The sequence below is a fragment of the Peromyscus leucopus genome, chromosome 12, assembly GCF_004664715.2.
Source record: "Peromyscus leucopus breed LL Stock chromosome 12, UCI_PerLeu_2.1, whole genome shotgun sequence".
In the NCBI taxonomy this organism is placed as follows: domain Eukaryota; kingdom Metazoa; phylum Chordata; class Mammalia; order Rodentia; family Cricetidae; genus Peromyscus; species Peromyscus leucopus.
The window spans coordinates 62,550,892-62,576,648 of NC_051073.1; the positions used below are offsets into that span (position 1 = coordinate 62,550,892).

The window sequence follows — 25,757 nt, forward strand, 5'->3', positions numbered from 1 at the left end:
TAAAAGCACCTACCTGTACTGACAAAGCAAATCACCTTTTCAGCCCCAAAAAATAACACATTAATCATGATTTCAGCCTGTCATATGATCCAGTAATAATAAGCACAAAATTAAAAAAAGCATTAAGTTCAAAAATAGTAAAACCAAAAGAATGTACACAGGCATATATCTGTTAAGTCTCAAATCCTAGGACAAATGGCTGAGGTGCCTAACATATCAAAGTGGACCTGGCCTCCCGGTTCTCCCAGCACCCCCCAGTCCCTACCTGTTACAGGCTATGGCTGGAATAGCCTGTCTCTACCCTGAACTCCCTAGCCCAAGGCTGGGTTGTCCTTCCCCCAGAGGCTCTTCCCTGTATAATCTAGCCATTTTGGTTACCCACCCATTTTGTACCTTTGCCCTCTTGGCTGCTGCGTCTGGTTCCTCTCTGTGGTAGTTTAAATGTAATTGCCCCCATAAGCTCATGGGGTGTGGCACTATTAGGAGGTGTAGCCTTGTTGGAGGAAGCGTGTCACTGTGGGGATGGGCTTTGAGGTCTCATAAATGCTCAAGCCACACATAGTATGTCAGTTCACTTCCTGTTGCCTGTACAAGATAAAGAACTCTCAGCTCCTTCTCCAGCACCATGTCTGCCTGCATGCTACCATGTCACATCACGATGATAATGGACTAAACCTCTGAACTGTAAGACACCCAATTAAATGCTTTTCTTTGTAAGAGTTGCCATGGTCATGGTGTCTCTTCACAGCAATAGAAACCCTAAGTAAGACACCCTCTCTCCCCTTTCCCTTCTCCCTCTCCTCATATGGCTCAGGTTCATGTCCACTCTGGACTCTCCCAGATGTCCCTGCCTCTGGCTAACCTCCCCCTTTTATCTACAGTAAACTTTCTCTTATACTATACCTAGGAGCAGTCATATCCTTTCCTTTTTATTTATTTTTTCATTCATTAACAATACCAGCAGGGCTGGTAGATGTATACCATATTCTTTGTGCCTCCTTATTAGCATAAAATGGACAAAATTTAACATGACCAATACCTGTAATTGAGCCACCAGCATGGGTCCTGCCAGCATGCCATAAGCTAAGGCACGTGGCGGGTTCCTACAGTCTCTCACCCAAGCTTCAGTACAGAGAGGCATCTCCTGGCCCTTGCCTGTGGGATGGAGTCAGCCACCAACTGCCACGTGCTAGGGCCACGCACTAAACAGAGCAGTGCCAGCAGCTGACATAACAATTTATGATTCATCTCATGTGATCAAAAACAATACAGATGCTCAGTAAAGACAGATCAAGATGGAAAAAAAAAACTCAATGGGGTTCAGTGTGTTTAAAAATATACATAGCTTTGGGAGAGAAAAGACAAAAGATATATACAGTCATAGATTTTAAAAGCTTAAAAATAATAAAGTCCTTAAAAAGGAGTAAAGCAAAATAGAAAAAAATAAATAAGCCATGTAAAGATGGGAAATACACCGAGTCTGAATCATGCATGTTATTGTGCTGTCTTTGAATTTTTTGACTGCTGATGAAAGAGAGATAGCTGCTAAGAGACATTGGATTATGAAAGCTGCTAGATTAAACCAACATACATATATATTTAAAAAATATCTTGACTTCAAAATAGAAGTCAAAAGGTGTGTTGCTTTTATTTCCACAGGAAATGAGAGGCTATGAATTCATTCCAGGTTGATATGGATCAGGTTGATTGAGGAAGATCTCCTGAAAATCATGGCTACAGACATAAAGAAATAAACCTATAAAAACTACAAAACATGCAACGTATATTTTACCTGCTCAAATATAAAACAAAAAAAAAAATCATCTTTGGCTGACTTGTATACAACACACAGTCTACACTTGCATTAATACAAATACATATGCTACCTTTAAAAGTTTGTGTGTTTTCAGACCAAGGAAGCCAAACACCAATGAAAACAGGTGGCCCAGGTGATCCAGCCTCGCAGAATGCTTCTGTTGCAGTTTCCTCAGAGTTCTGCATCCAGAGCAGCTTCAAGGCTGCTGGCTGAGATGGTCCAGCTTCACAGGCTACTCCAGCCAGACTTCAGCTAAGCCTTGCATTTTCCCACTGCACAGAGACTGGACAACAAATAATAACAGCTACCTCTCCCAGAACTTAACCATTATCCCAATTTTCCCAGGGTTTCCTAAAGATGCCAGCACTCCCAGACAACAGGAAACAGTGTAGAGAACAAGACACGCACATTCCAAGAGGTATGATAGATGGCTTTTTGGTCATCCAATGTGTTATAGATGTTTGTCATTGTTTAAGGAGGTTGGTTACAAGTTGTTATTGGTCATGGTCAAGAAAATGCTAAACAAAGGAGTTAGATTCAAGGGGCTCTTTCTGAAGGAAAAAAAAGGAAGATATAGTATAAAAATGATGAAATGAAAGGGTGGATTGTGGGCTAGAGAAATGGCTCAGAGGTTAAGAGCACCAATAGACCTTCCCGAGGTCCTGAGTTCAATTCCCAGCAACCACATGGTGGCTCACAACCATCCGTAATGAGATCTGGTGCCCTCTTCTGGTGAGCAGACATATATGCAGGTAGAACACTGTATATCTAATAAATAAATCTTTAAAAAAAAAAAGGGGGGGGTAATATTGTTGTCTATTTTTAAACAACCTAGACTAGTCTCAAATATTTTACATTGGTATGGATTTTTGTAATATTGATAGAAATTTAAGATTATTTTTGTTATAGTGTATATGTTTCTATTTTTGTTTAAGGTATTGTACCTACATAGCTCATTTAAAAAGGTTATGTGAAGTTTTAGTCTTTGAAAGCTATTTAGGATAATAAATTCAGGTTAATAGTCATCTATAACTATCAAACTTATAGTCATATTAGGTATGTTCTCAAGGTCATACAGAGATATATTTTAGATAGATAGGTGATCTTCAAACAGTTCAAAGACCTACAGAATATGACATTTAAAATGTTTTTTGGTTGTTTTTTTTTATCTGTAGCATATTTATTTATTTATTTATTTTTTATATTTTATTTTACAATACCATTCAGTTCTACATATCAGCCATGGGTTCCCCTATTCTCCCTCCTCCCACCCTAAAATGTTTTCATAACATAAGGCTTTTCATGACAATGAGACACATCTGCTTCTGGCAGCACCAACCTACTTCAGAGAAGATGATGGGCATTGAAGAAACTCCATATGGAGTTTACTTTCTTTGTGGCAAAGCAACTGCCCTTGCCTCTACTGCTGACAGTATGCTGTCCAAATCGGACAAGCAGGACACAAAAGAAAGTGACTATCAAACTTTGCCAAGACAAGGTAAGATAGTCCTTCAAAATTCCTGCTTCACAAAAAAGTTTGTCAGATATTCTAGGCCTGCAGGCCGAAGATAGATGCCCCAATGTTAAGGAGGAACCTTCGGTGACTGTCTAAGCAACTAGCTTTTCTGTCATATCTATAGTTTTGGAAGTTGTTTGCTCTGCCCTTCCTGTTTACTAAGGTAATATTATATCTTTCTGGAGTCTTTGATAGAGTTGAAGACTAGATAGTCATAGTTTTCCTTAGTTATGATAGAAGATAAATTAGGTATAAAATTTTAGATTCACAAAGATAAATAATATTTTCTCTAATTTTGCCAAATACAAATGAACTGTAATTCTTACTTGATAAATGTTTTTGTTGTATATAATTTTACAATCTTTGTACACTGGAAATATGTGTTACTCTCACTGGTTAATAAAGAGTTGACTGGCCTATAGCTGGGCAGGAAGAGATTGGGTAGGAGAGCCAGACTAGGAGGACATTGGGAAGAAGAAGGGCCAGTCTGTGTCCTGAGCCAGACAGAGGAAGCAGGACATGTAGAAAATGAAGTAACAAGCCATGAGACATGTGGTAGAACTTAGATAAGAAATATGTGTTAAGTTGTAAGAGCTAGTCAGTAACAAGCCTAAGCTATCGGCCAAGCATTTATAATTGAGTCTCTGTGTGGTTATTTGGGAGCTGGTTGGTGGTCCCAACAAAAAACTCCACCTGCACATCACTGAAGGAAGTTAGGACAAGAACTCAAACTGGGCAGGAACATGGAGGCAGGAGCTGATGCAGAGGCCATGGAGGAGTGCTGTTTACTGGCTTGCTTCCCATGGTTTGCTCAGCCTGCTCTCTTATAGAACCCAGGACCACCAGCCCATGGGTGGCACCACCCACAATAGATTGAGTCCTCCCACATCAATCACTGATTAAGAAAACGCCCAACAGGCTTGCCAGATACTATGGAGGCATTTTCTCAATTGAAGCTCCCTCCTCTTTGATGACTCTAGCTTATGTCAAGGTAACATAAAATTAGCACACACCATTGCCTTGATCATGGTGTATCATCACAGCAATAGAAAAGGAACTAACACAACAAGAAACCATTACACAATTGCTAGTGAAAATGTTAAAAAAGAAAACAGTGTCAGTACCTCAGAAAGTTAAAGGCATGGTGGTTCATGTCTAATTACAGCACTCCAGCCTGATACTACAGAGGTATTTTCTGTGGAGCACTGCCATAATTTCTAGACTTGCTGGGCTAGAGTGAGACCTGTCTCAAACAGTTAAACAAAAACTTACCATGTGATTAGCATTACAGTCCTACAAATCTGCTCAGGGGAACAGACAAAATTCTGAAGAGCTAAAACCCAAATCAACCACAATGTCATCAAATGATGAATAAACAAAATATAAAATTGCCAAAAAAAATTATTCAGTAAGAAAAAGGAATGCAGCTGGGCAGTGGTAGCACATGCCTTTAGTCTCAGCACTCAGGAGGCAGAGGCAGGTGGATTCCTGAGCTGCAGGCCAGGCTGGTCTATAGAGTGAGTTCTAGGGCAGCCAGGGCCATACAGAGAAACCTTGTCTTAAAAAAAAAGGGGGGGGGGAGAGGGAGGGGAAGGCATGCTATAAGGATCAACCTCAAAAATATTATAAGTAAGTAATAAAGGAACATACTCATACACATACACACACACACACACACACACACACACACACACACACACACACACAAACACACACATACAGGGTCATTAAACAGGCTCAAGGCTTCAAGAAATCTGCTGCCCATAGAAATCCAAAAAGCCAGTAACCACCATACACCCTGGAACCCAGTGGTCCCAAAAACAGTTTGACTCATCACCCAAGTTGTGAAAACCAATTTCCGGGCCTACCTTTACCACCCCACCCCGCTCTGGACCCGAGACCGGCATGGCATGTTCTCCTGCACCTTTGGTTTGGATGTACCGACCTCTCAGCCCAACAAAAGACTGTTCCTGTTGAGGGCAAATTGAGTTTGTATCCTTCCACTTTCCTCTGCACCTAAGAAGCCAGACTCCAACTGACAGCAGACTGGACGACACTGTTGGTGACTGAGGGTAGGAAGGAGAGCTTCAACACCACAGGGGAGGAGGGAACTTGGGGTGAGAGCAGTGTTCTAAAACTAGGTTGTGGGGCTGGAGAGACGGCTCAACCATTAAAGGCTAGGCTCCCAAATGAAAATAAAACTAGATTGTGAAGATGGTTGTAGAAATCACTGAACTGCACATTTACAGGGGATGCATTTTTCAGAGTACAAATTATACCTAAATTTTTTAATGCACATGTATATGTATGTAGGGAGGGGTGGGTGCACATGCACAGTGCACGTGTAGAAGTCAGAGGGCAACTTGCAGGAATCAAATCTTCCTACCCTGTTCCCCGGGTCAAACTCAGGTCACACACATGGCAGCAAGCACCTTTGCCAGCTAAGCCATCTCACTGGCCCACAAACTATACCTTGAAGATGATGATTTTAAAAAAGAAAAAGCAGTTCCATGAAGCTGTACTGTCAAGTAAATTACACAAAGTTAAATAAGGAACAAGGTATGTCCCCATAAAATTCCACACAGAAAAAGGGTGAAGTAATATGGGTGCTTAGGCAGACAGTTGGGGTGGTGGCACATACCTGGAATCCCAGCTAGGGAGGCTAAAGAGAAGAATCAGCAGTGTAAGGCTAGCATGGATATCTTAACACACACACACACACACACACACTCATTCACTCACACTCAAAGATCATTTGCAAAGTTAAGAAGATATATCCAGACAAAAATGGAATACGCTCAGGAGCCACATGGCCAGCATTTCTGCTAAAGTAAACCCAATCACCAATTTAATCATAAAGTGTAGGAGTCCACAGTGACTCCAGTTTGCGGCTTGATTCCATCTTGACTCAAGGTCTTTGCCCCTCAAGGCTGGATAACAGGATGTATTGCCAAAGGCATGGTTGCCAAATGTCTTGAGAATTAAGGAGGTTTTTATGCTCATTTGTTCCTTGAACGATGGTGTCCTTGAGAGGAGGGGGTTCTTTTGCCCCCCACACACACTTTGGGTATAAAAAGGCTGTGAGAAATAAACTCAGGGCTGCTGCGGTACTGACTGAGAGCCCTCCTGACTCCATTTTTTGTCTTTGTCTATTCTTCTGTATCTGTTTTTTCTCAATGCTCACTCCCCTACTCAGGACTGTTGGACAGGTCTGATGGGACATGACAATAAAGAGAGAAGACAGACCTAAACGGAGGAAAATTCTACAAACCTTCTCTAATGCGGACAAGATTTAAGACTGCAAAGGTAAAAACCAAGCGATTTTTCCGGGCTGGAAGAACCCGAGAGATAACAAGGCCTGGGATGAATGAGCAGTGCAGCACTGACCTTTCTACTAAAGGACACTGAGACCCAACCGGCAAAGTGTTCTCAGCTGACAGCACACAGTATGTGCTTTGGCATGCTACGCCCCTGATGGTGCTGGCTGTCCTTCGGATGGTTACACAGGACACTGTCCTTGCTCGTCCTGAAGTATCCTTGGGGAAGAGATAAAGCACGTTGAGACCTGATCTCCCAGATTCAGAGAAAGGCACAGCCTGCATACATTATGGTTTGACTATGCAATGTCCCCCAGGCTGTTGTGTTGAATACTGAGTCCTCCACTGGTGGAGTAACTCAGCCTGTTGGGGCTGGAGAGATGGCTCCTGGTTAAGAGCTCTTGTTACCCTTCCAGAGGACCTGGCTTTGATTCCCAGCACCCACATGGCAGGTCACAACTGTCTGTAACTCCAGTTCCAGGGGATCTGACACCCTCACACAGACATGCATGCAGGCAAAACACCAGTGAACATTAAATAAATAAATAAATAATTTAAAGAAAACCTTAGGAAGGACAGCCTGCACGGAGGAATTAGGTTACTGGGCAGTGTCTTTGAAGTGGGTATCTGCCTTCTCCAGCTCCTCCCTGAACAACCGCCTTCACATGCTCTGGCCACTATTCTGCTCAGGCAGAATGAAGCCAAGTAGTCAGTTACACCAAGGAGCTACAATCAATCCTCAAGTTGTTTCTGTCACAATGACCCAAGTACAAATTATAAATTTGAGATTTCAAAATACAAAGACCTCAGGCTGGCCTTGATCTATAGACATATTCTAAAACAATTTTAAATGGTCATATGTAGCATAAATTTTGTTTCAAGAAAAAAAAACCAATAAACAACCTCCAAATCATTGCAGAGAATAAAATAAACAATACACCTCTCATTTAGTCTGTTATGGCAAAATACTAAACAGAAACCCAGATTATGGGGCTGGAGAGATGGCTCAGTGGTAAGAGCACTGACTGATTTTCCAGAGGACCCAGGTTTAATTCCTAGCATCTACATGGTAGCTCACAACTGTCTGTAATTCCAGTTCCAGGGGATCTGATGCCTTCACACAGACATATAAACAGGCAAAACACCAATGCACTAAATAAATAAATAAATAAATAGAACCCCAAGTTAGCATAAAATATGACAGAATAAAAATAAAGTCAGTTAAAGAATACAAATACTTCAAACTCCCTATGTGTGGTGGTTTGGATGTGAATGAACCCACTGTTTCATATATTTGAAATATTTGGTCCCTAGTTAGTGGAGCTGTTTGGGGGAGACTCATTAGGCGTATCCTTGATGGAGGAGGTGTGTCACTAGGGACTGACTTTGAGGATTCAAAAAGCCTATGACATCCCAGTGTCTTTCTCTTTGCCTGGTGCATGTGGGTCAAGATGTAAGCTCTTGCTACATCTTGCTATTGCTCCAGTTCCATGCCTGCCTGCCTGCCTGCCTCCATGTTCCCAGCCGTCATGGTCATGAACTCTAACCCTGTAGAACTGTGAGCCACCAACTTAAATGCTTTCTTTTTTATAAGTTACCTTGGTCATGGTACTTTGTCATAGCAACTGAAAACTAAGACTAAGGTAAGTAACAGAAAGACATAAAACATTAGTTATACAAGGCATAAAACGGAAAAATGACAAATAAAAGACAGGGCAAAGAAATTAGAAGAGAACAACAGATAGCCTCAGGCCCAACAGACACTGATACCAAGAAAAAACAAAAGTCCATAAGTGAGCTGGCGGTGGTGGCGCACGCCTTTAGTCCCAGCACTCAGGAGGCAGAGGCAGGTGGATCTCTGTGAGTTTGAGGCCAGCCTGGTCTACAGAGTGAAATCCAAGACAGGCACCAAAACTACACTGAGAAACCCTGTCTCGAAAACAACAACAAAAAGAGTGCATAGTGTTCTTATAAAGACCCAAGTTCAGTTCTGAGTTCAAGGCCAGCCTGGGCTACAGAGTGAGTTCCAGGACAGTTGAGGCTACACAGGAAAACTCTTTTTTTTTTTTGGGGGGGGGGGTTCTGTAAGAGAGCTCTGTAAGTATCAGAGAAGTACCAACTTCTCAGAAACTTTATCAGGGGTTTCCTGTGTAACTCTTGAGCAGTGACTGAACCTCTCTCTCTTCCTCAGTTTCCTTATTGTAGAACTGGAGCAGAACCTTCACCAGCTACTCTAGTTTGCTCTCTGTTGCTGTGATAAAACACTGACCAAAACCAATCGAGAGAGAAAAGGCTTGCGTGGCTCATACTTCCCATCCCAGTCCATTACTGAGGGAGTCAGGGCAGGAACTGAAGAAGAGGCCATGGAAGAATGTTACTGTTACTGGCTCTTGCTCCCTCTGGCTTTCTCAGTTGCTCTGTTATACAGCCCACACCATCTGTCCAGGGCTGGCACCACCCAGAGAGGGCTATGCCCCTCTCTGTCAGTTAGCAATCACAAGAGTGCCTCACAGACACACCCACAGACAGGCCAAGCTGATGGAGGCAATTCCTCAACTGAGAGTCTCTCTCCCCAGGTGATTCTAGCTACCTGTCAAGGGGACACAAATTAACCAGCACACCCGCTTCCCTGCACCTTCATAAGGCCAACAACAAGTAACTGTGACTTCATGACTTCAAGAACCCAGACTGGATGACAGGATCAGGAATACAGAATGAAGCATACACATACAGCTAAAGCTGTAAACAGCAACTCTTTTTTTTTTTCTGTTTGTTTTTGAAGCTGCTATTGTACACTTACCTAATCTCTGAGTGCTAGAGCCTGTCAACTGAAGTCAATGTCTAAGTCTCAAACATACACGAACACACACACACACACACACACACACACACACATTGTGTGAATAGAAAATGTATTGTTAGCTGGACGGTGGTGGCCCACGCCTTTAATCCCAGCACTCAGGAGGCAAGGCAATCGGATCTCTGTGAGTTCGAGGCCAGCCTGGGCTACCAAGTGAGTTCCAGGAAAAGCGCAAAGCTACATAAAGAAACCATGTCTCGAAAAACCGAAAAAAAAAAAAAAAAAAAGAAAAGAAAGAAAGAAAATGTATTGTTGATAGTGTGTGTATGTAAAATGTATTTTTGAGATGGTTTTGCTGTGCTGTTTAAAAACAAAGAATTCTGGTCTAGGCATGATGGTGCCTGGCTTTAATGCCAGGGAGAAACAGTCGTAGGAGAACCATGAAAGTTCAAGGCTAGCCTGGACTACAGTGCACGATCTCACAAACACACACAGCAAGAGCTCACTATTATCTATTACCCAATTCTTATAGGTTTAGGTTTTTCTGATGATGATGAAAACTAATGCATGTTTACCACATAAGCATTTAAAAGTATGGAAAAGGTAAGTAACCTATCACACCTGAAGCTAATCACTGTGCTTTTATTCATCAGTGTGCACCCTCATAATCTCCTTTCTAGGAGAGATATCTCTGTGACTGAACTGGGTTCCTCGGGGCTACAACTACACTGATCAGAAATGGTTTTGTTAGCAAACCCTAAATAATCAACTTACAGAAAGGTTTATTTTGGAAATTCTAGTCCATGATTAATTGACGGCACTGTTTCTGGTCCCACAGCAAGGGAACACACGGTAGTGGAGGAGCTGTAGTCCAACAGTGCCATTTGTGTCAGGCCTGGGAAGTGAAAGAGACCAGGAGAGAACTCTCACTGAGGTTCCGTAATCCTCGCAAGGGCTCAAAGTACTGACCTGAAGATACACACACACTACATCCCACCGCTAACGGAAATCTCCACCACATTCCAATAGTGCCATCCTCAGATGAAGTCTTTAACAGCTGGACTTCTGACAACACCCACAGTGGTTCTGGGTTCAAAATGGATGTTTTGTGAGACTGAGTATGAAAGCTACAGCTAACTGCTTCAGTTCAACTTGTTACTACTAGCTACCAGAGGTTGAAGGCTCACAAACAATCTAAGTTTGCTGCTCAGTCTCAGATTCTGAGAAGGACAAAGATCAAGGTGCTGGGAGATTTGGTATTCGGTGGGAACCTGCTGCCTGGTTCATGGACAGACCTATTTCACTGTGTCTTTTATCACACAGCAGAATAAAAGGGGCCTCTCAAAGCCAGCTGGGTGCTACAACACCTATCTCCTGCTTCCTGCCCGCTAAGCTGTGAGGAGCAGCCCCCACCATAAGCTCCTGCCGCCCTGGTATTCGCCTTGCACACAGGGTCAAGCAACCATGCGCTGAACTCTCTAAAACGGAGCTAAGACAAATCTTTCCTCCCTGAAAAATCAAATGAAACAGGAAAAGTAGAAAAGTATGTCCAAGATCTCTTTGTTAAGGCATTAACCCTGTCTCAAAACAAGGGGGGAGCTGGCATGGTGGCCCATCCTTTTAAGCCCAGCATGGGAGGCAGAGGCAGGCAGATCTCTGTGAGTTCCAGGACAACCATGCCCTCCCTGTCTTAAAACAAAAGAAGAAAACAGAGTAGATGGCATCTAAGGAATGAAGGACACCTACAGTTGTCCTCTGGCCTCCACAGGCAGACATACACCACACATAAACACTTGTACTCACATAAACACACACATGTGTACATACACAAGTTATTTTTAAAATTCTATTAGGGCTGGAGAGATGGCTCAGAGGTTAAGAGCACTGACTGCTCTTCCAGAGGTCCTGAGTTCAGTTCCCAGCAACCACATGGTGGCTCACAACCATCTGTAATGAAATCTGGTGCCCTCTTCTGGCCTGCAGGGATACATGGAGACAGAACACTCTATGCATAATATTTAAATCTTTAAAAAAAAAAATTCTATCTACTTACTTAGAGATGAGTCTCAAGCACTCTAGGCTGGGTTCAAACTTACTACATAGCCAAGAATGATCTGAACTTCTTTCTCCACATCCTCAATGCTGGGATTACCCACATGTACCAGCCTGTCTAGCTTACAGGATGCTAGAGAGCAAATGCAGGACTTCATGCATCCTAGGCAAGCACTTTACAAATCAAGCTATATTCCCAGCCCTAAAAAGTATGATTTAGTCATTTGTAGCTTAACTAATATTAGTCAGCACTCTGTCACTAAAATTAAATATCTGAGGGGTCAATCTAAAAGAAAGGGTTATTTTGGCTTGCAGCTTTGCAGGATTCAGACTAATGAACTGGCTCTTGTTTTGGGGCTGTAGCAAGGCAGAATACATTGGCTGGGAGGTGAGTGTACTCATGTCCTAATTGGGGAGGGGGGTAAGAGAAAGGACAGTAGGGTATTTTGGTAGTTGAATGAGAAATGTCCCCCACAGACTCATGTATCTGAATACTTGGTCCCCAGCTCATGGCCTGTTTGGGGAGGTTATGGAACCTTCAGGAGGTGAAGCCCTCTGGAGGAAGCCCATCACTTAGGTAGGCTTTGAAAGGATTTATAGCCTCATCTGTGGTGATATATTGTGTACCCTAATAAAATTTGCCTGAAGATCAGAGAACAGAACAAGCCACTAGATTAAACATAGAGGCCAGGCAGAGGTGGCACACACCTTTAATCCTAAGGCAGAGATCATTCTGGATCTCTGTGAGTTCAAAGCCACTGTGGACTGCATGAGATTGATTCAGTCTAGGAGAGAAACAGAGCCAGGCAGTGGTGGCACACACCTTTAATCCCAGTACTTGGCAGTCACATGTCTTTAATCCCAGCACTTGAGATCTCATGCCTTTGCATGGGAAGCACACACGCCTTTAATCCCAGCCCTAAGAAGGAAGTGATATGGCTGGGCGGAGAGAGGTATATAAGGCTGAGGGGACAGGAACTAAAGCTTTTCGGCTGAGGACAGCCCTTTCGGCTAGAGAATCTTTTCAGGCTGAGGAGTCCTAGAACAAACTTCTACTACACATCCTTTTGGAGACATTCAAAGTCCAAGCTATAACACGGCACCTGCAAAATGTCTCTTCCTTTTTACGTCATCCTCTCCTGCAGAGCTCCACTCAGGTCTGCTGTCCATCGGGGAAGGTGTTAATCATGCATGAGAATGTCTCTAAGCACTGGCTGAGCAAACTCTCTCGGTTCCACCAGCACTCCCAGGCCTAGGGCCCTTTCCCTTTAAACAACCACTACGAATTCCTCAGGCAAACACGCTCAGTGGACACAAGCCCCAACCCCCCAGTCCCGCCGCCACCCCCCCAGTCTCCCAACTCCGAAAAGCTTTCAACCTGAGAAGGAGTGCTCTTACCTCCATTCTCCCCAGCTTCCTTCCCTCCCTCCTGCTAGGACTATACGATACTTTTCTTAGAGACTGGACTCCTCTCCCGTTTCTTTCCTTTTCTAAATTATTGTTATTGTTTGTCTGGGGGTTTATATATTTATCTTTTTGGTTTTTGTTTCTTGTTTATTTTTCAGACGGTCGCTATATGTAGCCCTGTCTGTCTGGAACCCATTATGTAGACCAGGATGACTTCAAACTCAGAGTTCCACCTGTCTCTGCCTCCTAAATGCTGGGATTGACCACAGTTTTGTTGTTTTTTTTTTTTTAATGAATGTGCTCTTCCCTACGTGCATGCACCTGTATATAAATGAACATGTACACACAAATTAACATAAACAAATGAATTTTAGATTCCATACTGCAAGTTCCTATTAATTAAATATCTAAGTATGTTCACAAAATAATAAAGTTTTATTATCATGATGAAATTCAAAGTCCTTATGATGTAGCCAAAAGACACAAAGGCTGTGTGCAGTTCTGGAGTAAAGCATTTGCCTGCCAGGTGTGAGGCTCTGGATTCAATCCCAGAACCAGAAAAGGGGTGGAGGTGAGTGGAGGTGGGCACATAACCATAAGATTGGGAAACATTTTAAACCCTGGAAATATTCAGTATTCAGTATTCGTAAGGACACATCTGGCACTAGCGATGGGCGTGTAAATTGAAAGCCGCTGTGGAAACAATCTAGCACCACTAACTGCTGGAGCTGAACACACTACTACCCTACAACCCTGCAATTCTGCTCCTACATTTCGACTGGAATCTTGAACTCTTTAAAATAAGAGATATTTAAGAGCAAGTTCATCATAGTAGTAACTCTTTGAAACAGCAAAATTTTCATTATCCAACTACCCATAAACAGAAGAGGTAAATCAACTGTGGACTACACAGAAAAAAAAAACAACTACAGAGCTATGAAAATAAAAGAGCTAAGACACTTTTGAGATAAACCCTAAAAGAAACCATACAGATCAGGTAAAAGTAAAGAATATATATTTTAGGGATACTTAGAGTCACATCATCAAGTAAGAGGTCGCTCCAGCAGCTCAAACCTGGAACCCCATCACTTGGGAGGACGAAGGATGACTGCAAAACTTTCAGGGCTAACCTGGGTTAGAGTGAGACCCTATCTAAACAAAGCAAAAACACCAAGATCAGGAGTTCCAGGCCACCCCTAAACTACACCCCTGAACCTTGACAAAACAGAAACACATGAGAATAGTCTAAATCTGGGCTGGAGAGGTGGCTCAGTGACTAAGAGCATTAGGTGGCCTTGCAGAAGACGCAGATTCTGGTCCCAGCATCCACTTGGTGGCTCACAACCATCCCTACCTCCACTTCCAGAGGACCCAATGCCCTCTTCTGATTCCCACAGGCTCCCACATGGTTCGTGTGTGTGCACGCGCAAGAGAGAGAGAGAGAGAGAGAGAGAGAGAGAGAGAGAGAGAGAGAGACTGATTGATTGATTCAGGCAAAATACTCACATACAAAAAAATAAATCTTAAGAGTACATAGTGACCTGGGGGGTGGGGGTGGCGCACACCTTTAGTCCCAGCACTCAGGAGACAGAGGCAGGCAGATCTCTGTGAGTTCGAGGCCAGCCTGGTCTACAGGATGAGATCCAGGACAGGCACCAAAACTACACAGAGAAACCCTGTCCCAAAACAACAACAAAAAAGAATGTATAGTGTTCTTATAAAGACCCAAGTTCAGTTCCCAGTACCCATGTTCGGCAGCTCCTGTAACTACAGCTCCAGAGAGTCACACACCCATACTCGGAAAGTCATCCCCCTCAAATACACACAATAAAAAAGAAGTTAATGTCACCAAGCACGGTGGCTCATGCCTTTAATCTGGAGACAGATCTCTATGCATTCCAGGCCAGCTATGGCGACACAAAGAGACAAAGCTTAAGGAAAAAATACTGCATACTTATGATTACATCTACATGACATTCCTGAAAAGGGAAAACAATGGAAATGATGAAAAACAAAAGAAAAAGACCCGTGGGTGAGGGGGTTGGTGGAGAGAGTGAAGAACAGGCCAAACACAGGATTTTTAGGACACTGAGTCTGTACGATAGTATTTGATGGATCATGTCATTATACATATTCCCAAACCCACAGAACGTTCGTTACCAAGAGTGAACTCTAAACTATGGGCTTGGGGTGCCAATCTGGGCTCATCGAGTTTAACATAAACCAGTGTTGATAAAGTAGAAGTCTGAATGTGAGAAGAGAGCATTATCGTATAATCTTTCCGTTTTCCTTTCCATTTTATGGTGAACTTAAAACTGTTGCAAAAATTTAAAGTTTTTAACTCATAAGTACACTGCTGAGAAATTCCTGGTTAGTTCGTCTTGAAACTTAGTCCTTTCTAGAAATGCATCGTTCATACAAATGCACTGGTTTCTTTAGCACAGACACCTGTTGTGGGGGGGGGAGGTTAAAAAAAAAGGGAGGGGAAGAGTTAGGAACAGGAGCAGCAGCAGCAGCAACATGGCTGAATAGGCCATGCCCAGAGGGTCGAGCCTCTAGAGGGGCAGGGAGTTCCAATACGGGGCGCCATTATGAGCTCCCTAATCGTTGTTCAGCAGAGTCTACAATTCTGTGAAGGCCCTTAGTGATGGACGCATTCACAGACCAGACAACGCCACACTCCCCGCCTCTCCTCCAACAGTAAAAAAAAAAAAAAGCACAGGTAACCAAAGGGGACTTCAAAGCTACGACGGCGGGCGGGGGAAGAGGGAGAGAACAGATCCGTCTTCAGGAGGGGGGGGCGGACATGGTACTGATCCCAAATATACAGCCAAGTAACGAGTTCAACAAACGTTTCTTCGTCTGTCCCTTCAACACCACGCTGAAGTCCACTTCCCGACGGGGCAGCAGGCCCAGCCCCCCTCCCTGCGCACACTCCCCGCTCCCCCTGGGTGGAGCCGCCTCCCAGCGACCCCCTCGGCCGGCCGGAAACCGCAGCGAGCCTCTCCGTGGCCAGATCCCGGGGGGCCGCGCCCACTGACAACCCCCGGGCCACGCCACGCAGGAGACCGTGCCCACGGGGCCCTCCCGTACGCCGCGCCTGGGGGTCCGTCTCCACTCAGCTCAGGGTCATCCTCCGGCCTCCTGGGCCGCGCCCACCAGTCCCAGCCAGGACAGCCCGGCAGGGCCCGCTAGGCCCGGCCCCAGGCCCGAAGCCTCTGCCGCCCCTCTCCTCACCGTGTCGACCCCTGAGCTGTCTTCCCGGGTGCCCTCGGTCTCCTCCTCACCGACCGCGGCTTCCAGCACAGCGCCAGGGCCCCCCAGCGGCTCCACGGGGGCCGGCTGCAATTGCCTCTCGGGGTCCGAAGGTGCCTGCTCCATAGCTGCAATTCGGCACCGCGAGCCCAGTGCGCCTGCGCCGTGCATGGCTCGCGGCCGCCCCGCCCCCTGCTTCCTGTAGCCCCGCCCCTTCGCCCTCTGTAGCCCCGCCCCTTCACTCTCTGTAGTCCCGCCCCTGCCCACGGAAGCTCCTCCCAAGCAGTCAAGAATGCAGAAGGTGGGACCCAGCTTCCAGGACTTGATGGAGGAAAGTGAGGAAGAGCAAAGGGGAATCCGCAGAGGGACTGGTCAGCTACGAAACTGGAAATCTGGGAGAGCCAGTGGAGACAAAAAAAAAAAAAAAAAAGAAACGAAGGTCAAGTGAACTCAAACAATAAGTGCAGAAATCATAGCTGGTCAGTGGCGGCTCACACCTTTAATCCCAGCACTCAGGAGGCAGAGGCAGGCGGATCTCTTGAGTTCCAGGCCAGCCTGGTCTACAGAGAGAGTTCCCGGACAGCCAGGGCTACACAGAGAAACCCTGACTTGGGAAAAGAAGAAGAAGAAGAGGAGGAGGAGGAGGAGGAGGAGGAGCAGGAAGAAGAAGAAGAAAAGGAAGGAAGGAAGGAGAGAGAGAGAAAGAAAGAAAGAAGAAGAAAGGAAGGAAGGAAGGAAGGAAGGAAGGAAATCATTAAAATTGGGGTTCCCTTCAAGTAACTGTGTCATTCAAAAGAAAGGAAGGGTCGCCTCGACCATCACCCTTGCCTTGCAGTCACAGTTCTGTTTCCCCACACAAAGACTAGAGCTAATCAATGATTAACTTTCAGAGGGTTGAGTAACACAGTCAGCAGAAGATAACGCTTGAGGGTTTGAGGGCGGGCGGAGAGTCCTGTTGAAGGTGTTTAAGCCTGAGACACAGAAGTTAATCAGGAGACAGACCTGATAACGTTCTACAAAAGTCTCCTTAATTTGCTGAGCCTACCCCTTGACAAGATTCACTGTGGTGACCTGAAGAGAGATGCTCACTGGCTGTAGCCAAAACATAGGACCTTCGGGTGGGTGTTTTTGTACAAAATCTGCTCTCCATTTTTCAAGGGCCCAAACTGATCTTTCTGGCAAAACAGCCTTTTCAAGTTATGAATCACAATTTCTTCCTCCTGGAATGCTCGCTCCTCCTCTCTCCCTCTCTCCCTCTCTCCCTCTCTCCCTCTCTCCCTCTCTCCTCTCTCCCTCTCTCCCTCTCTCCCTCTCTCTCTCTCTCTCTCTTCTCTTTCTCTCTCTCTCTCTTTCTCTCTTGCTGGAAAAGTTCCATTCATACTCAAAGCCTCTGCCATGTTATTTTATAATAATTGGTTTTCACGTCCATCTCCCTCAGCTAGCTAGCCTTTGGACTCCTTTAAAGCAGGGACCCTTCTCCCTATCCTCTCCCCTCCTCACAAAGCTTAAGCTTGAAGATATTCTCTTGTTTACCAGGAATTAGTTACACCAGGCAAACTCCCAGGAAACATACTTTTAAATCAGAAGACTCGTATTAATCACAGGAGGGGTAGATTGGTTCTCAGCATCCCGTGCTCCTTTCCCGTTTCTGGTCTCAGAACATTGGATCCTGAAGCCAGAAGGATGTCAGCTGTGCGCTGGGCTCTCCTTGCAGTGAGTGGGAGCAAGAAAAAGGCTCCAGGCTTGTGAGGCAGTCTCTGAAGGAGGTCATGGCACTGTGTACTGTTTTTTTTTTTTTGTTGTTTAAAAAATAAAAACCAGCTGGGTGGTGGTGGCACAGGCCTTTAATCCCAGCGCTCAGGAGGCAGGGGCAGGAGGAACTCTGTGAGTTTGAGGACAGCCTGGTCTACAGAGTGAGTTCCAGGACAGGCTCCAAAACTACACAGAAAAACCCTGTCTTGAAAAACCAAAAAATAATAAATAAATAAATAAATAAATAAATAAATAAATACTAAAACTGAGAAGATTCACTGGATACTTTGATACCTTCATTCCTTTATATCCCTTTGTGTGTGAAAAAATTTCAGGGCTGGGGATGTATCTTTTGAAACTAATAGCGAGGCCAGGCGGTGGTGGCGCATGCCTTTAATCCAGCACTTGGGAGGCAGAGGCAGGAGGCCAGCCTGGACTGCGGAGGGAGTTGAGTTCCAGGAAAGGCGTAAACTACACAGAGAAACCCTGTCTCAAAAAAACCAAAAAAAGAGAAAAGAAAAAAACAAAAACCTAATAGCTATTTCCTAGTGTTGTCTACCTGATGTTCCCACCAAAATAGTTTCAAAGTGTCTTAACTCAGGACTTCTGTTTTGTTTTGTTTTTGAGACAGGGTTTCTCTACATAACAGTCTTGGCTATCCTGGAACTCTCTCTCTCTGTAGACCAGGCTGGCCTGGAACTCACAGAGATCCACCTGCTTCTGCCTCCTGAGTGCCGGATTAAAGGCATGTGCCACCACCGCCCGGCAGGACTTTCTTTTGCTCTGTAATATGAAAGCTTCATGACTAGGGGTAGCAAAGTGGTAGAGTGCTTGCCTAACACCCACAAGGACCTGTTGGTACCTAGCATGTACAAGGCTCTGGCTTCAATACCAGAATGAGAGCAAGGAGAGTTGGTAGAGTTTGTTTTGAGACATGGTCTCACTGTGTAGTTCTGACTGGCTTCCAGCTCACAGAGACATGCCTATCCAAAAGAGTTCCTGAAGAATCTAATGGAGCAAAAGGAGCCTCCTATGGTGGCACATGCCTATAATCCCAGCACTTGGGAACCAGAGACAAAAGAATGGCAAGTTGGAGACCATCTTGGACTACATAGAGAGTTCTAGGCCAGACTGGGCTACAAAGTGAGATCCTGTATCCAAAGAAGTAAAGATGTAAAATTAGAAAATCCAGCTTTGGGCTGGAGAGGTGGCTCAGAGGTTAAGAGCACCTGTAAGAAGCTCCCAGACTTTAGTAGCCCCCCCAGACTTTAGCACAACCAATGCCATGATGAAAGTACCATTCAGGCTGTAAAACTCAGCATGTAGACAGCACCACCTGTCAAGACCTAACCCACCAAAGTTCTGGGAAAGTCTCTAAATGTACTAACCTTGCTTTTTGGCTTCTGTAGTTCTGCTTCTGGCTAACTGTTCTTGCTTACTGAGGTGTGTCAACCCAAGATGTGGTTTTGTGCCTAAAAATTCACCCCAAGAAAGGCTTAGTGTTACACTGGGATCCCAAACACCCAGTGTAGCCCCAGATGTCTAAGAAATACATTCTGTTGGCTTAAACCCATGCTCAGGTAGTCTTCTCTGATGGATGCCCCACAAAAGACATCCTTTTGTGGCATCCAAAGTTATAACTACTATTGTGGGTTTCCAGCACCCATAACAGACTGCTGTGATAACCTTCTGTAAGTCCAGTTCAAAAGGATTTGGTGCCTTTACAATAGCCACAAATAATATAAAATACCTTGGGATAACACTAACTAAACAAGTGAAGGACCTTTTTGATAAGAACTTCAAATCTCTAAAGAAAGAAATTGAAGAAGATATCAGAAAATAGAAGGATCTCCCATGCACATGGACAGGTAGGATTAACATAGTAAAAATGTCAATCTTACCAAAAGCAATCTACAGATTCAATGCAATCCCCATCAAAATCCCAACACAATTCTTCACAGACTTGGAAAGAAAAATACTCAACTTCATATGGAAAAACAAAAGACCCAGGATAGCTAAAAGAATCCTATATGATAAAGCAACCTTTGGAGGCATCACCATCCCTGACCTCAAACTCTACTATAGAGCTATAGTAATAAAAACAGCTTGGGCCGGTGTGGCGCACCCTTTAATCCACACTCGGAGCAGAGCAGGCGATCTGTGAGTCGAGCCAGCCTGGCTACAAGTGAGTTCCAGAAAGCTCAAAGCTACACAAAGAAACTGTCTCAAAAAAAAAAAAAAAAAAAAAAAAAAAAAAAAAACACTGTATAAAAAACGACATATGGACCAATGGAATTGAATTGAAGACCCTGACATTAATCCATGCACATATGAACACCTGGTTTTTGACAAAGGAGCCAAAACTATACAATGGAAAAAAGAAAGTATCTTCAACAAATGGTGCTGGCATAACTGGATCTCAATATGTAAAAGATTACAAATAGATCCATATCTGTCACCATGCACAAAACTCAAGTCCAAGTGCATCAAAGACCTGAACATAAATCCAGTTACACTAAACTTAATAGAAAAGAAAGTAGGAAGCACTCTTGAATGCATTGGCACCGGAGACCATTTCCTAAATAAAACACCAACAGCACAGACCCTGAGCACAACAATTAATAAATGGGACCTCTCGAAACTGAGAAGCTTTTGCAGGGCAAAAGACACAGTCAATAAGACAAAAAGACAGCCAACAGAATGGGAAAAGATCTTCACCAACCCCACATCTGACAGAGGATTGATCTCCACAGTATATAAAGAACTCAAGAAACTAGACATCAAAATACTGAACAGTCCAATTAAAAAAATGGTCTAAAGAGCTAAACAGAGAATTCACAAAACAAGAACTACAAATGGCTGAAAGACATTTAAAGAAATGCTCAACATCCTTAATCATCAGAGAAATGCAAATCAAAAACGACTCTGATACTTTACACCTGTCAGAATGGCTATGATCAAAAACACCAATGACAACCAATGTTGGAGAGGATGTGGAGCAAAGGGAACACTCCTCCACTGTTGGTGGGAATGTAAACTTGTACAACCACTGTGGAAATCAGTATGGCGGTTTCTCAGAAAATTAGGAATCGAACTACCTCAAGACCCAGCCATCCCACTCTTGGGCATATACCCAAGGAATGCTGATTCATACCATAAAGATACATGCTCAGCTATGTTCATAGCAGCACTATTTGTAATAGCCAAACCTGGAAACAACCTAGATGCCCGTCAACAGAAGAATGGATGGAAAAAATGTGGTACATATACACAATGGAGTACTACTCAGCAGAGAAAAACAATGAAAGCATGAAATTTGCAGGCAAATGGATGGAACTAGAAAAAATCATCCTGAGTGAGGTAACCCAAACCCAGAAAGACAGTCATGGTATGTACTCACTCATAAGTGGATTCTAGATATAAAATAAAGAACAATCAGACCACAGCCCATAGAACCATAGAGGCTATATATATAGCATGGAGGTCCCTAGGATGACTGTGGCTTATAATAAATTTCAGTTTTACTCAATTATTGAAAAAAAAATAGCCAAATGAATGGAAACACAGAACTATGAACCAAAGGCTGAAGGGGCCCCAGCTGGATCAGGCCCTCTGAATAGGTGAGACAGTTGATTGGCTTGATCTGTTTGGGAGGCAACTAGGCAGTGGGACAAGTCCTGTGCTCATTGCATGAGTTGGCTGTTTGAAACCTGGAGCTTATGCAGGGACACTTGGCTCAGCCTGGGAGGAAGAGACTGGACCTGCCTGGACTGAGTCTACCAGGTTGATCGCAGTCCTCAGGGGAGGCTTTGCCCTGGAGGAGGTGGGAATGGGGGGTGGCTGGGGGTAAGGGGAGGGTGTGGGAGGGGGGAGAATAGGGGAACCTGTGGTTGACATGTAGAACTGAATGGTATTGTAAAATAAAATTTAAAAAAAAAAAAAAAAAAAAGGAGGGAAAAAAAGGATTTGGCGCTCTCTTCTGGCCACCTTGGACACTGCATGCATATGATGCACACACATTCATGCAGACACTTTGAGACCTAGCCATGGTTTGCCTGGGCAGAATCTCATGCTACCTCAGAAAGCAACTCATAAATAGATCTATTTTTACATGACCTTTGTAATGGCCATGTAGAATTCTATAATAAAAAGTTACTGTAATTTAGATGGACATGATGGCCCCCAGGCTTTCCTACTGGTCCTGGTAGCTGTTGCTGTGAGTCTGCAGAAGTAATGAATCAGTATGTGGGAAGGGGAGGGGAGGGGAGGGAAGAGGAGGGAAGGGAGGGGAAGGGAAGGGAGGGATCAGAGGAATAATAAGACAAATAATAATAAGTCTTAGCTCTTCTTTATTAAAGCCAGCTAGTCAAGAGGTCCAGCTTTCTCGTTTCCTGGCCTCCGGCCCATGTTAGCTTTCCCACCGGGCCACGTATGTAGAAGTCAGAAGACAGTTTACAGGACTGTTCTCACCTCCCACCGTGTGGGTCACAGGGTTCGAACCCGGGTTGTCAGGCTTGGCACCAAGTGCCCTCACCGCCTGAGCCACCTCACCTGCCCTATGCTGGTGATTTTAAAGTCCACTGCGTGCGAGTTCCTAAAAGCAAGTGAAGCCGGAGGGCTTGTTGGTGTTTCCCCGGTTTCATCCTCTAACGGAAGGTTCTGAGCCACCTTGCCCTCCTCTCTCCCTTTGGTCAGAGAGCAGAGCTCTGAGTCAGCTGATTAACCATAGGAACCACAGACCTCGGGCCCCAGGGGAATGGGATTGGAAAGTGGGTTTTGTGCGTTTGTTTTGTTTCTTCCTTCTGTGGATAAATCAAGGCATTACCTAATCTAACCCCTCATTGTGCAGGCATGGAGAGAGAATCTTGGCTATAGTCACTACCAACAGCTTGTTCGTACCGAGCGGAAACAGAGCTCGGATTCCCACGATATGCTAGAGGGGGTGGGGAGCGTCCCACCCAGAGCCAGCTGAGCCTCCTTGAGGCGGGCACGTCCTTTTCTACAGGGGCGGGAGGCTGAAGCCCGGCCAGTTGAGTGAACTGAGCCCCAGCAGCCAGTCAGCTGCCTGTGACCATACAGAGTGCCAGTTAGTCTCAAAAGTGGGCAGGAAACTCCAAACAGTGTAGCCACCTCCAGGTGCATCGGTGTGTGACATAGTTCCCCAGTAAAGGAGACAGGAAGGGGTAGGGCAGGTGGTAGAAAGCTCTGGCTTGAATTCCTGGAGAAGGGAAGAGAAGTATGGTCTACTGAGGACTGAGAATTCCTGGCAGAAAATTGGGAATGCCCTTCTGGCCTCCCTTCCCTGCTCCCACCCAGGGGTTTACTGTGTGCCCAGGGCTAGCCCCAGACTGTTGGACCTCCTCCACCACCGAGTGCTGGGAAAACAGATGAGTGAGTGCCACCACACCTGGGTAGAAACTCTCTACCTGGAAGTACATTCCGGAAAATTCCTGTCTTATTCAGAGCAAGGCTTCCTGGAAGGGAAGGAACACTCATTCAGTCTAGAGGGGGTGATTCAGGCTGCAAGCAATAATTTTGCACACCTCAGAGTGGGTTTGGATTTTACCCCCTTGGGAACCAGGATCCAGGAGAGGCTCGTCCACTCAGCCTCTGACCCATGCCAGTCCCTCGTCACCCTGCCATGCCCATGGAAACCAGGATCCAGGAGAGGCTCATCCACTCAGCCTCTGCCCTGATGCCCCATGGAAACCAGGATCCAGAGAGCTCTCCACTCGCCCTGCCTGATGCCCCATCCAGGAGAGGCTCTCCACTCAGCCTCTGCCCTGATGTCCCTCGAAGCACTGGATGTACAGAGAGAAAGGAGGTGACTCTGGCAAGGACAGCATGTCATGTCTTTGTGACACACCACATAGACGCATGTGCACACATAGGAAATGGATGGGAAAGGAAGCTGGAGAGGCTCTGGGCACATCACACTGGCACTGTTTAGTACACAAGACTTTCACTTGCACTTCTTGTAGGAGGTCCCCTGTAGGTGACTTTTCTGTCCACAGCCAGTTCCCAAATATCCATACAGAGACGTATTATTAATTACAAATGCTTGGCTGATAGCCTAGGCTTGTTGCTAACTAGCTCTTACATTTTAAATTAACCCATATTTTTTTTATCTATGCTCTGCCATGTGGTGATACCTTTTTTCAACACAGCACCTTCATCTTCCTTCTCTCCGAGTCTCCTCTCCTCCTCCTCTTTTCACTCTCCTTTTGTCTGCAAGTCCCAACTAACCTCTACCTGTCCAGCTATTGGCCAGTCACCTTTTTTGTTTGTTTGTTTGTTTTGTTTTGTTTTTCAAGACAGGGTTTCTCTGTGTAGTTTTGGTGCCTGTCCTGGATCTCACTCTGTAGACCAGGCTGGCCTCGAACTCACAGAGATCCCCCTGGCTCTGCCTCCCAAGTGCTGGGATTACAGGCGTGCGCCACCACCGCCTGGCCAGTCAGCTTTTTTGTTAACCAATGAGTGTAATACATATTTATAGTGTACAAAGATTGTTCCACGGCAGTCTCCTGCAGGCTTTACAGCAGTCAGGGAAAAACAATCGAGGCGAGGTAAGAACGAGACTCTCTCAGCACAATTTGCATAGACAATGTGGGCCAAGACTTCTTGGAGTCTGACCCAGATCGGTTTACTTTAGCCGCATTTAAGAACAGCACAGTTTGAAAAGAAGTTTTCTGATAACAATTAACTCAGTCCCAACTGCACAACAATTTTAAGACATGTTTACTTTGAGATTCTTTACAAGTACATCTGGCTTCTTTGACAGGAATGGGTATTGTTGACTCAGAGATAGTGCCTAAGATTTGGCTACTAGGGAGACTGACTGAGGTAAACAAAATGTCTGTGGGTGCCAGAATTGGCCTGGCCCTAAGATAACACAGAAGTCACGTAGGCTGTTGTAAAGTACAGGTGACATCTCTTAAAAGGATGGGTTTTGTGGACTAGAAGTAAGGCTCAAGGTTTAGGGGGGAAAAGGTCTGGGATAAGTAAAGCATAAATTCTGGAAGATCCGGGCAGAGCCTGGCTCATCAGACAGCAAAAGATCAGCAGGCTGTAAACTACCTTCGTTCCCAGCATTTCAGGAAGCGCCACTGTGCACCTCGTTCCACTGTGTGTCTAACTTTTCTGGCTTCTCCGGTGCTTATCTGTGTGCACAGACCTTTTGTCGCCCACAACATCTGTGCTTGGAACCTTTTCCAGGAGAAAATGAAGTTCAGTACTGCTGGACAGCTTCTCTAATTCTTTCTTTGTACAGTACTGGGAATTGAACCCAAGGCCTTATGTATATTTGAGGCAAGCACACGTCTCCTGGAGTAGTTTTCCCTGGGTTGCAGTATAGTTCAGTGGTAGAGCGCTTGCCTTGAATGAGCAAGGGCCTGGGCTTGATTCTCAGTAGTGGAAAAACAAAAATCCTTCAAATATTTCTTTCCTCAAATGAGGAAAGTCATCTAATGGTGGTGTTTGAAGTGGGTATGGTGGTCAGGAGGGAGGAAAGGCCTGTCTGTCTGTCTCTTGTTTGGTCCTCTTGGTGCTTGCTGTTTTTTGTTTGTTTCTTGAGACAGAGAATCTCGTAGCAGAGGGTGACTTTAAACTCCTTCCTGATGCTCCTGCCCCCTCCTCACAAGTGCCGAGATTATGTGTACCCCACGGATGGCTCAGTAGTGTAACTTTAGTTCCCTTCTCTTTTAAATTTTAATTAAGCTTTCAGAGACACTAATGCACATCCTGGGGACAGAGGTGGCCTGGGACAGAATGCAGCAAGGAACAAACCATCCTTCGGCCTCTAATCTGCAGTGTCTTGCCTTCTAACCTCCGAGCCAATTACTA

General features: G+C 44.9%; 1 protein-coding gene across 1 annotated transcript in view; it reads right to left on the minus strand.

Moving 5' to 3' along the window:
• Positions 1-16,345, minus strand: part of Snx4 (sorting nexin 4) — a 59,550-nt gene extending 43,205 nt beyond the window's left edge. Inside the window, 1 exon segment of the mRNA XM_028886365.2 lies at positions 16,146-16,345. Coding sequence (XP_028742198.1) covers positions 16,146-16,334 — 189 coding nt within the window. The 5' untranslated portion in view covers positions 16,335-16,345.
• Between the last annotated feature and the right edge of the window lie 9,412 nt (positions 16,346-25,757).